This window comes from Quercus lobata, chromosome 5 (genome assembly GCF_001633185.2).
Source record: "Quercus lobata isolate SW786 chromosome 5, ValleyOak3.0 Primary Assembly, whole genome shotgun sequence".
Classification (NCBI taxonomy): Eukaryota; Viridiplantae; Streptophyta; class Magnoliopsida; order Fagales; family Fagaceae; genus Quercus; species Quercus lobata.
In genome coordinates this window covers 76,544,237-76,555,877 of record NC_044908.1, presented here as the reverse complement: position 1 = coordinate 76,555,877, position 11,641 = coordinate 76,544,237, and the positions used below count along the sequence as shown (strand labels likewise).

The following is an 11,641-nucleotide window of genomic DNA, read 5'->3' as shown; positions in this document are numbered from 1 at the left end:
TATGTGTTTACTTACTCTGTTTCTTTTATTTTATTTGCTAACTATTCTAAATGAAAAAGTCAATAGTACTTTTTCTTTTGTTTTATTTGAGTTGATGTTTTTCATTTTTGTTTTATTAGAAGAAGGTTGTAAATTCATTAATTAAAAGTCAAATCGACTAGAATTGCAGTAATAAAGTGTGGAGGAACATACTCTATTCATACCGAAAGAAAATTGAATAATAATAAAAAAAAAGGATTTTTGCTAAAATTTTTGCATTGTCAATCAAATGTCTAAAAGAAGCAAAAGAAGATCATTCCTCTTTTAGATAATTTATAATTACCTCCGAGTCAACTTTTTGTTTTATTTGAGTTTAAATTTTGGAATGAAATATATTAGGTTCTAATGTTTAGGTTTTAATTTTATGTATGTTGGCAAACCAAGTATAAAAACATTTCTAGTATAAGATATTTATGTCTTAGAACAATTTTAGACATTGCTCAAGTTAATTCAAGTCAAGATTTAAGGATAAGTAAGCTGCAAAAAAAAGAATTCAGAATTTGCCTTGCTCGACCAATCGAGAGAGACCTTCGACCGATCGAACTGTGTGATTTCTATAGATTTTAAATAAAGCTTAAAAGCTTGCAAATTTTTAGAGTTTGAGTCCAACACTGCTAAGTATAAAAGCAAAACCCTAATACACATTTACAAAGACTTGTGAGTTACTTCTGTGAGATCTGAGAGGTTCTGTAACCTTTTAAGTCAACAAACATCTTCCGAAGATTAGATTAATATTGCTTGAACTGGTGGAGATAAGTTGCAGCATAGAAGATCAACTACCATTGATGATCTAAACCTTTGAGTAGGATCTCAAAGTCACAAATTGGAGTGCCTATGTGCAACAAATTCAAATAGAATAGTTCGTGAATTCGGAGCTGCGTGTGGTCATGTGAGTAAGTACTACAAGACGTAGCATTAGATTTAGGTAAAAAAATCTATTGTAAACACTTTCGTTCTATTTAGTGAATTTTTTGTCTTATGGATTGTTTAAGTTAAATCCTTCTCAAATTTTTTATCTTAAAACTGGACGGTTTCATTAGTTTTCCTAGGTCATCACATCGCTTGTCTTCTTTATTTTTCCGCTATTCTAATATGATTGTCATTATTTAACCTAGATCTGCATAATAAACCTAAATAACAACCTGATTAATAAATTAAGTTAAACAATCTAAATTTACAGGGGTCTAAATATACAAACAAAATATTATAAGCTCGATTTTTTAATTTTTATTTTAAAATCTAGAAACATTGTATTAAATTATATTTTGTTTATACTTTTCTTAGAATGTTAGATTTTCAAGATGGACAAACAAATTAAAGTGAGGCAGTACATATATAAGGAAGTATAAGCATCATCTATAATTAATTGTGTATCCTTCAATGGTTAAAAAACGAACAAATTACTTTTGGAAAAATCAACCTCTTGATCTTCAAAATGTTTTTTTTTTTCTCCTTTTATGTAGTAAGCAAATGAAGACACTTTAGGGCTAGGGGGCCATGACCTGCCAGAATATTTTAAAATTTCTTACACTGAAATTGATTATATAAATATATATATATATATATATATTTAATGTTATTAAATATTTATACTTATGGCCTCCAAAACCCAATTAAATTATTATGTATCTATAAATAAATAATTTTGTTAAATGAAAAAAATGATATTAATGGTGAGCCTAAATGAAAATCAATAAAAGGCTGGCTGCATCAACATTTTATAAAAATGTTGTAAAATAGTTTGTACTTGTAACATTACTTTTAGAATATTTGGAATAAGTAAAATCTTGAACACAATTGAATATAGTCATCATAATGTGTTGCTGCATAACATCACGAAGTAGCAACTCAGACCGCCAAGAGAAAGGCTGGTAGTATAGTCCTCAAAATTATTCAACATGCTTACTTCAATAAATAATCTTTTCTCAAAACTAATATAAAGAACTCTAGTTACTTTGATCAAACCTTAGCGAGGATGTAATACAGTAATTGAAGCATCATTTGTTGAGGCTAGTAGAATAGATTGATCTGACTGCGAATCTGGTTCAACGTTGCTGTGTATAAAAAATGCAGGTCGTGAAGGTACTGATAAGCTGATAGAGTTGCTATTAAGCATTAGAACGACTGAAGCCATGGTTGGTCTATCAGTTGCATTTTCTTGAACACATAATAATCCAATGTGAATGCATCGGATTATCTCTGTTGTTGAACCAACCCCTAATGTGGGATCTATAATGTTTGAAGCTGTCATGTTCCTCCAATTTGTCCATGCCTGCAAAATGATTTAAATGGCACACACAAATATTCAGTATATAACTTCTTTTATTTTGTCAATATCACTGTAGAAGTAGAGCCCAATCTAGGGTAAAAGGAAAATGTATATGAAGATATTGTACTTACATAAGTAAGAAGATCCTCCCTATTTTCTTCATTAAGGAAGTAACCGTTTTTTTGTCCGCATATCATTTCAAGAACTAACACGCCAAAACTGAAGACATCAGACTTTACTGAGAAGTGTCCATGATATGCATACTCTGGAGCCATATATCCACTGCATGAGAAAATTAATAACATAACTTTATATACTCACGGCATATAGAAATTAGTAACATTAGTCTAATTTAAATGACAACAGAGCTCTTAAATCTTAGCACTCATTTTCAAATACTATTAATTTTCTCTAATTTATTGGAGATGGTTCAATATTTTTTGGGACTTGTTTTTACAACGCAACATAATTCTTGTAATTGACAATACAAACATGTAATATTACAGTAATCATAAATTTTACTTGCTAGGATATATACTTACTATGTCCCGACGATTCTATTTGTATTACTATGGGTTTGATCTAGTATAACCAATCTTGCCATGCCGAAATCTGCAATTTTGGGATTCATCTCATCATCTAGCAAAACATTACTAGTTTTGAGATCACGATGAATGATGCGAAGTCTAGAATCTTCATGAAGGTAAAGAAGACCTCGAGCAATGCCTTCTATGATTTTGTAACGCCTTTGCCAATCCAAATATGCACGTTTTGTAGGATCTAGATATTCATTTAAACTATGAGTCTATTGAAAAATGACACATACAGAATATTATGAATAAATCTAGAATTTATGGAAGAATTGCAACCATACCAAATATAACTTGATCGAGGCTTCCATTTGGCACAAACTCATAAATCAGAAGCCTTTCACATCCTTCCAAGCAGAAACCTCGTAGCTTAACTAAATTCCGATGTTGAAGCTTAGCAACTAACAATATCTCATTCTTAAATTCTAAATCACCTTGTCCAGAACCCTGGGATAGCCTTTTGACAGCAATTTCTTGTCCATTGGAGAGCCTACCCTATAGACACATTAAAATATTCAATATGCAACCCTTGATAATAATAAAAAATTGGGAATTTAACTTGTTATGGCAAACAGTTGATATACTTGACCATATGGAATTGTCAAATTACCTTATAAACAACACCAAATCCGCCTTGCCCAAGTTTATTTGCATCAGAAAAGTTATCTGTAGCAACTCTAATTGTTGGAAAATCGAAATGCAAGGATTCAGTACTGCTAATTTCATCCACTGCTTCACATGTGGAACCAGTCAATGCATCAGGATTAGATAAGCAGTTAAGATTGATGCAATTTAAATTACGTGCATACGTCATTAATAGACTCGCAAACACTAATTATTGAAGTAATCGTAGAGAACTACTAATGCACAGATAATGTTTTCCAGAGGAACACTAGCTCTTTCAATAGCTTATCTTTCTAGAAAATTTGATTTAATGTTAGTAGCTTAATTCTGTTTTGTAGGTACCCCTATTTGTTTTTCTATTATAATACGCCACACAAGTATCATGAACACACCACCTCAAATTTTATCTATCTCACAAAAGCAAAAGGTGTCGTCTTTATTAAATCACCTCAGGATACGAAGATCAAGCCTATCTCTAAATCATGATCACCAAGCTACAAAATTGGAGGAGATATAGATAGCAATCAGAATTGATATTGAATGTTAGTTTGAATGTTATTATTATCTGGTGACCCAATAATCTGAACTAGAACTCATTGAAAAATACCCCACATTATTTCATGTTCCGTTTTACCTATAAATTTATAGGAAAAATATATCCCTTGAAAGTCAATTGTCACTAGTATTGCCTATAAATAGAGCATCATATATGCATATATAAACACACACACTTATTGTCTGAATTTATTCTTATATTTTAAAGAAATTATATATATTTAAAAATAGGAACAACAAACCAATTTTCAACTTACTTTTAGCTTTCTTTCTTTGCTTCCTCACCCTTAAAGAGATGCAGATGCAGATGATTATTACAACGAGAATGACCACCACCACAACTATGGCGATGATAGTTTTAGATGAGTTACTCCCCTTTCCTGTAAAAATCAGATATCTATACTCAATAAAACATTCCAAGCTTGAATTTGAAATTAAAATTATTAGTGGGAAAAAAAAGGTTAAAAATTGAAAACAAAAGTTGAAAGCATGAATAATTAATTAGAAATCAACAATCGATATAAATTCATTTCCACACCATGTTGAGTTATCAATTATGATTAAACACAATTAATAGTCTTGTAGCTCAAACAATATTACTTTCACATGGATTTATTATTGACACTTAACTTATTAGACATCAATTAGTTTAAGTGTGAAATAAAGTAAATGCGTGATTAAAAATATAAGAAACATTGGTGACCTAGAAATATGATAAATATTGTGAGGTGTGAAAAGATATCCCACTTGGAGGACAAGTTGGCACGCTGCACAACTCATCACCATTCCCCACATAACAACCCACTTGGGGGCCCTTTTTATTTTTTTTATTATACTATTCTTCAGGTCATGGAAGTTGATCATTTTGGCTGCATATGAGCAAGTAGTCCTATCACAATTAACCACAAGATTTTATATACATATTAAGGACACTGCAGTGTAAGAGACTCATAAACAAAACCTATCCACCAAATTTATACTACTTATAGACATATATATAGTCACACCAATGATCTATCGTTATTTCTGAGATATATATATATATATATATATATATCTTTTTGGTTTGAAATTTCAGTCAAGAATAATGATCTTGAATCTCAGAAGTGTAAGCAGAAGCATCAAGAATGTATTCACAAGGAAAAATGCTAAAGCAACCTTAGACATTAACGCCATTAATTATACTTTGGTGGCTATTAAATTTAAAGGTAAACACATGCTCGTAGATAGCAAAAAGCTTAAAGGCTTCCTTTGGAGCAGTGGTTGGAAAAGTCTGAGATGAAAACTATTGTGAGGGATGGAAAAGTAGAAAAATAAATAGAATAATTCTAGAGACATAACAAATTACATGTCCAATTTTACAACTTTTTTATGATTTTTGCTCTTGTATGTTTGGTTGGGAGATTAAAAAAATCAGATGGTGGAAAATAAATATAAATTTTCTTTGTTTGGTAGAGAAGAAAAATGAGAGCAATAAAAAATTAAAGTTTGTGTAAATTTACATTAGATAAAGAAGAAGATTGGGATAGGACCAAAATGATAGTGTTTTTTTTTTTTTTTTTTTTTTTTTTTTTTTTTGGAGAAACAAACTCACACAGGAGGGAGGGAAAGTCATTTTGACTTAACTGTTCAATTTTAGTTAAATTTTCTCCCCCAATTTGGTGGGACCTGGTGAAAAACACTTTGACTCTATCAATTTTCCTCTTGTTTTGAGTGTTTTTCCTCGTTCATCAAATGATGAAAAACATTACTTTTTCACTAACTTTTCCACCCAAAATTTCTATCCTCTTTATTTTCACCGGGAGCCGGAGAAAATCATGAATCAAAAATTGGAATTATATGATAAATTATGATTTATCGTTCCCACACTCCCAGGACTTGTCCATGCAAGTGGTCCTATATTCTAATAAATAAATCTACATTGTCGCTGTAAACTAAAGCATGTGTTTTCGTACAGGCAGAACGACTTTCAAACTTTGATTAAATTACTTGAACATACAAAATTATATACCCCACTTTTTATGAGTAAAAAAATACGGGATTTTTCTTATCTCCCTACTAATAAACAAAAGCTTTTTTTTTTTTTTTTTATTCAAGCTACTTAATTTCTAAGTATTTTTTTCTTATGGAAACTTTCTAAGAATTTCTCTTATCTATATTGTTTAAATTATCTTCAATTGTAACATCTATAAAATTTAATTTAAAATCATTAGTACAAAATGAGAGGTGGCACAAAAGATGAGCAAATAACACTTTTCATGAGCAAATTTATCGAGTACCAATTATTACAAATAAAAATTTATGAAGCTACAACAACTTAATGGGTCCTTGCTAATATCTCCCATAATATTGGATTAGCTTATTCCATGAATTAACTGTTTATTTAGTGAAAGAAATTACATAATTTGAAAAAAAAAAAAAAAAAAAAAAAAAAACAACTATTCAATGCTAATAATTTTTTTTTTTATTATAAATCATTTAGCATATAGATACCTTTTTTTATTTAAGAAACAAATGTTTACATAATTATCGTTTCTCACACTTCTAATAATTTTTTTTTTTAAATATGTGGTCCTAGATTTTTTTCTAATAATTATCTAATGTATAAGATATAATATTTATATAGAAGAACAATTCAGAAGATGTCCTTTCGGGAAACGTACCTTTTGAAGGCGGAGGAGATAATGACGGTGGAGATTGAACAAGAGTGCTGTCATAGAATTGTTCGGTCTCTATTCTTAAATTACAGCTTGGTGCAAGAATTCTCACTCCAGAATGGTTACTACAGCAAACTTGAAAACTGCTTTGAGCTGCAACTAAGCAATTACTACAATCCATTTCTAACAAATCAGGACTACACTGCATAAGCCCGTAGATCGTATGGTTGTCACTTTTATAGTACGCAGTTCCAACTGCAATCTTGCGAAAAATACCTCCAGCTGAAGCTCTAACTCTCAGGTCATAAAATAAGGGTTTTAACACCGCGTTGAACTCAGTCAAGTTCGAGACATCAGCACCTGTAAGAGCTCGAGTAGGTTTAGTTTCCATAACACCAAATATCGAGTTGTTTGAGTATCGAGCTGTACAATTCATGTACCACATGACACCCTCTTTCTGTGTTGGACACAACTGTAAGAGCTCGTGAGCTGACATGTTGACACAACTACGGCAATCAGTTGGTGAAAGATCAACTCTACAAAGCCCAGTGGCGTAAACTTTGTTGGTGCCCTCTCCGGCAGTGAAATTGTAGAACCCATAATCGATTTGTGTGTTGGAAGAAAGAGTGGAGATGAGGGTATTAAGGTTTGCTCTAAAGGTACTGTTACTAGTAACGTTACCAGTAGTTGAACACATGTGAAGCACGTAGGGATCTCTCTGCGCATTAATGGTGGGATTATTAACAAGGAAAATGAGAATGGCATAGAAGAAGAAAAGTGATAATCTTGAAGTGCTCATTATTATTGTCACTCTGTATTTTTGCATTAATGGGAAGATTTAATATTGAATGCTAGGTTCGGAACCTTCATGTCAAGGAGTAAAGTGAAGCAATAATAATGGGGTACGTTTTATTGTAAAGTAATGATGAATATATGGAATTGATTTGACTGTATGAACTTTGATCTGCAAGTGGTACAACTTGCTAGATGGTTATCCGGTGAAAGCCCATGGTATTCAAATATTGCCAAATTTCATTAAATGTTTTAATAAGACAGGCAAGTTGATAAATTTTTAATGAATATTCTTTTCTTTTTTTTGCTTTTCTTTTATATTTTTATTATAAATATAAGCAAGTGGATTTATATAAGGTGGTTAACCACAGATTTATATTAAGGTAGTGCCGTAGGAATATGATTGGCGAAATCAATTGATTTTGAAGACTTTTCATTAACTTTATAATCATTTGACCATTGTTTTGTCAATCTTCTATTCAAATTAGTGGCTGCACCAAAAAAATATTCAAATTAGTGATCCGTCAAAGAATTTCGAAGAGGATACCTCGTTAGGGTCAATTCATTGTGGACGTAAAATTTGTACAAAATTAATTACGAACATTTTCGGTACTTGCCGAAAGCAACCAAAAAAATATGTGGGGAAGTCTTTGTTGTACCACATTGACAAAACAAGAGCATCTAAGGCTGCTGTTGCCATTTTAAGGTCAAGTACTTGTTGTGAATTTATTTTTTATTTTTTTTAAAAAAGAGAGTTTCAATTTATGTCATCCACTCCTGATGATAGCTATCATCAGATTAAGACATCAATTAGTTTTTTATGTAGGTGGAGATTGCACCTCAAATCTCATATACAACTATTAGAGACTTTATCAGTTAAACTAACTGGTAAAAGTATAATAAAATATTGTTAGGAGTATGCTTGCCCTTATTTGGTTTGCATTGAGTTGCAATGTTCACTCATCCAATAAATGCATAAATGACAGGGTTTAGGGTAGGTTTTCTCCATTCTTTGTTTGTTTGGGAAAATTATGTTCACTTATCCAATAAGATAAAACTTAGGTACAATACTTTAGGTATTATTCCTTAAATTTCCCTTTTAAAATTCAGTTATGTGACTACTTAACTAAAAAATATACTTTCATCCCATGAGACAAAATCCACATGACAGAATTTTAAAATGAAAACTTAAAGAGCAGTACCTAAATACTGTACATAAATCTTACTCTATCCAATGATTGCATAAATAATAGAGACTAGGGTAGGTTTTCCCTATTCTTTGTTTGGCCACAGTGAGAATACCATAGAATTGCTTGAATGCTACTGTCATAGACTAAACCGAGAAGAAACTAATTAAATCCAAGTATGAATGTCTATATTCTTACTTTTAACTAATGGTTAAATATTTAAATTTAAGGTAAAGTACATGTTTAGTTCCTATCTTTACTTCAATTTTATCCTTAATTTTTTAAATATGTTAATTTAACCTTTAACCTTTTGATATTTTACCAAAATAGTCTCCACTATTAAATAATTAATAAAAATTATTAACGTAACTACCAACCAAAATAAAATATAATGCCTTGACCGCATAGATTGCCACTTGAACTGCCCCGTGGCCTAAATTAATAAAAAACAAAAAAACAAAAACCAAAATGCACGTGTAAACGCATCCTTCAATCTATATTTTTCTTTTTGTACTTTCTCATCTTTCCTGGAAATTTTCCTTAGAAACAAACACATCCAAAAATAAATAAAAAATTTAACCAAAGATTTAAGCTTCATCCACACCAAGAAAAAATGACATTTTCTTGGCATCCCAACAGCAACCAGGAATCAAATACTACCCATGCTCATTTCTCGAACTCCTCTCCGGTATTGACTCTTCACTACTTCCCCGAAATTCCAAACCCAGACTCTCTACTCCCCAGATATGGCACTCATAGAACCACACTCCTTCACGGACTTGACCCACAGACCACCTATAAGATGAACTTAGAATGATCCCAATACCACCCACATATCCCTCTCTCTCTACTTGTACTTCCCATCCTCCACCATTCCTGGGTTTTTAACATGATTTTTCTTGTTAACTTGATTTGGAAGGCCACATATATTTGGAAATGGAATGATTGATACATACTTTGAATAGATTTTTATTTCCTGCCATTTTGGAATATGGCTGAAAACTTGAATCATGCGCAAACATCAACATATGCGTGCTTGTAAATCTCATTGTTGAATAATTTTTTTTTGTCTGTTTATTTTTTAATTGTTGAATTTCTTTATCTGAACAAATGTTTGAAATTGTTTTGTGCCATATTCCTTTCTCTTTCCCTTTAATTTTTTAATTTGGTGGTTTTATTTGAGGGAAGAGCCATTGACAAGCGGGGAGAGAGAGAGGGTAAGGTGGCCGCCTTTGATTGGGTCTTCTTTGGGTGATGAGGCTGAATAATTGGTTTTGAAATATTTGTGTCAGTTTGTTTCAGAGGAAACTGTAACGAAAGATGAGAGAAAGTGCAAAAAGGGTAATAGATTGAAGGCTACGTTTTCTTATTAAAAAAGAAAAAGGAAAAAAGAAAGATTGAAGGTTATGTTTGCGCGTGGTATTTAGTTGGATTATCGTCGGCATTCTGAGCACCCATGTGACGCGGAGAGTTAAAATAATGGTTAAATAATTAAAAGTTCTTCTTCCTAATTTCAATAATGGAATGAATTCATATGTATATAAATCATTTCTCGATCCCTGTATAATCATAGGTCTTGTCATTGAGTTTAGGGCCGTACAATAATTTTCTCAATACATTTCTTTCATGGATAATGTCATGAATATTATAAATTTTAATACATTAAACTTATAAAACCAATATGTCACAAATTATTAAAATATATTTTAAGCATTTATTTATTACTTAATTAAAATTCACGAATTACATGTATTACCAATTACCACATCAGTATATAGTAAGTTATAGGAAAATTATTGTGTACTCCCGAAATATCATAAATGCGTACTCTTTCATTTCATATGAATGATGGGTCCTACAAGTTAAATTCATAATAGAACCCACTATTTATGTAAGAGGAAGAGTACGCATTTATGGTATTCCGAGATTATCTAATAATTTTCCGTAAATTATAATACCATTAACATTTACCTTGTTCCATCTACCTTTCCTCCTTTCATCCACCTTTCCTTATTTAGGAAATCACCTTTGAAGTTCATCAAAAAAAGAAATCAACTTTGACAGTTGAGGTTCGTTATGGATGCTACTTTAATATGATAACGATTGCCAATTGATCCCTTTATGACTAAGCAAAACCTTATTTAATTCAAAGTGGATGAAGAAATGAATGAATGTGGAAAAACTTGAAATTGAATTGTAGTTCACGATAATGACGACTCCCTTTGTTCTTTTCAAACACAATAGTTCTAAATCGATGTCTATTTTTTTTTTCCTTTTTTTCTTTTTGGTCTAAATTCGATGCCACACGTTTTATTTACTTAAAAAATGTATAGACTAAGGCATAACTATATAATACTCCTATATATTCAGCAAAAAAAAAAAAAAAAAACAAAATACTCCTATATGGGTTAGGTTTCTTTTTAGCTTAAAAATTAAGGGGAGCATGAGAACTAAAGGCGAGTAAATTACGTATGGGGAATCCAAGATGGCGAGAGCTGTTGAACTCTAACTTGAAGATGTAGAAAGTCTTTGTATATGGGGCTTGTTTTATTAAATTAAACTAGTTTAGTGTTTATTTGATCCGATAATACGTTGTAAAATATTTCGATAGTGCAAAAATTATTGTGGCTAATAAACAAATTAATTTAATTTTTTTTTTTGGCAACCATACCAAATATAACTTGGTCGAGACTTTTGTTTGGCACTACGTCATAAATGAGAAGCCTTTCATTTCCTTCCAAGCAGAAACCTTGAAGCTAAACTATATTCCAGTGGTGAAGCTTGGCCATTAACAAGATCTCATTCTTAAATTCTAAATCTTCTTGTCCAAAACTTATGTATAGTAGTTTAACATCTATCTCTTGTCCATCAGAGTGCCTACCCTACAGATGCATCAAAATATTCAATATGAAACCCTTAATAATGAAA

At 31.1% G+C, this 11,641-nt stretch overlaps 1 protein-coding gene across 1 annotated transcript; it reads right to left on the bottom strand.

Annotated features, from left to right (window-relative positions):
• Nucleotides 1-1,725: 1,725 nt before the first annotated feature.
• On the bottom strand, nt 1,726-7,598 carry LOC115989171 (putative receptor-like protein kinase At4g00960). Its single transcript, XM_031112833.1, has 7 exons — nt 6,741-7,598; nt 4,335-4,457; nt 3,509-3,630; nt 3,183-3,393; nt 2,851-3,088; nt 2,440-2,590; nt 1,726-2,311 (listed from the first exon to the last, which is right to left on the bottom strand). The coding sequence occupies exons 1-7, from the start codon at nt 7,558-7,560 to the stop codon at nt 2,006-2,008; spliced, it is 1,971 nt and encodes a 656-aa protein (XP_030968693.1). The 5' UTR covers nt 7,561-7,598; the 3' UTR covers nt 1,726-2,005.
• Nucleotides 7,599-11,641: the final 4,043 nt, after the last annotated feature.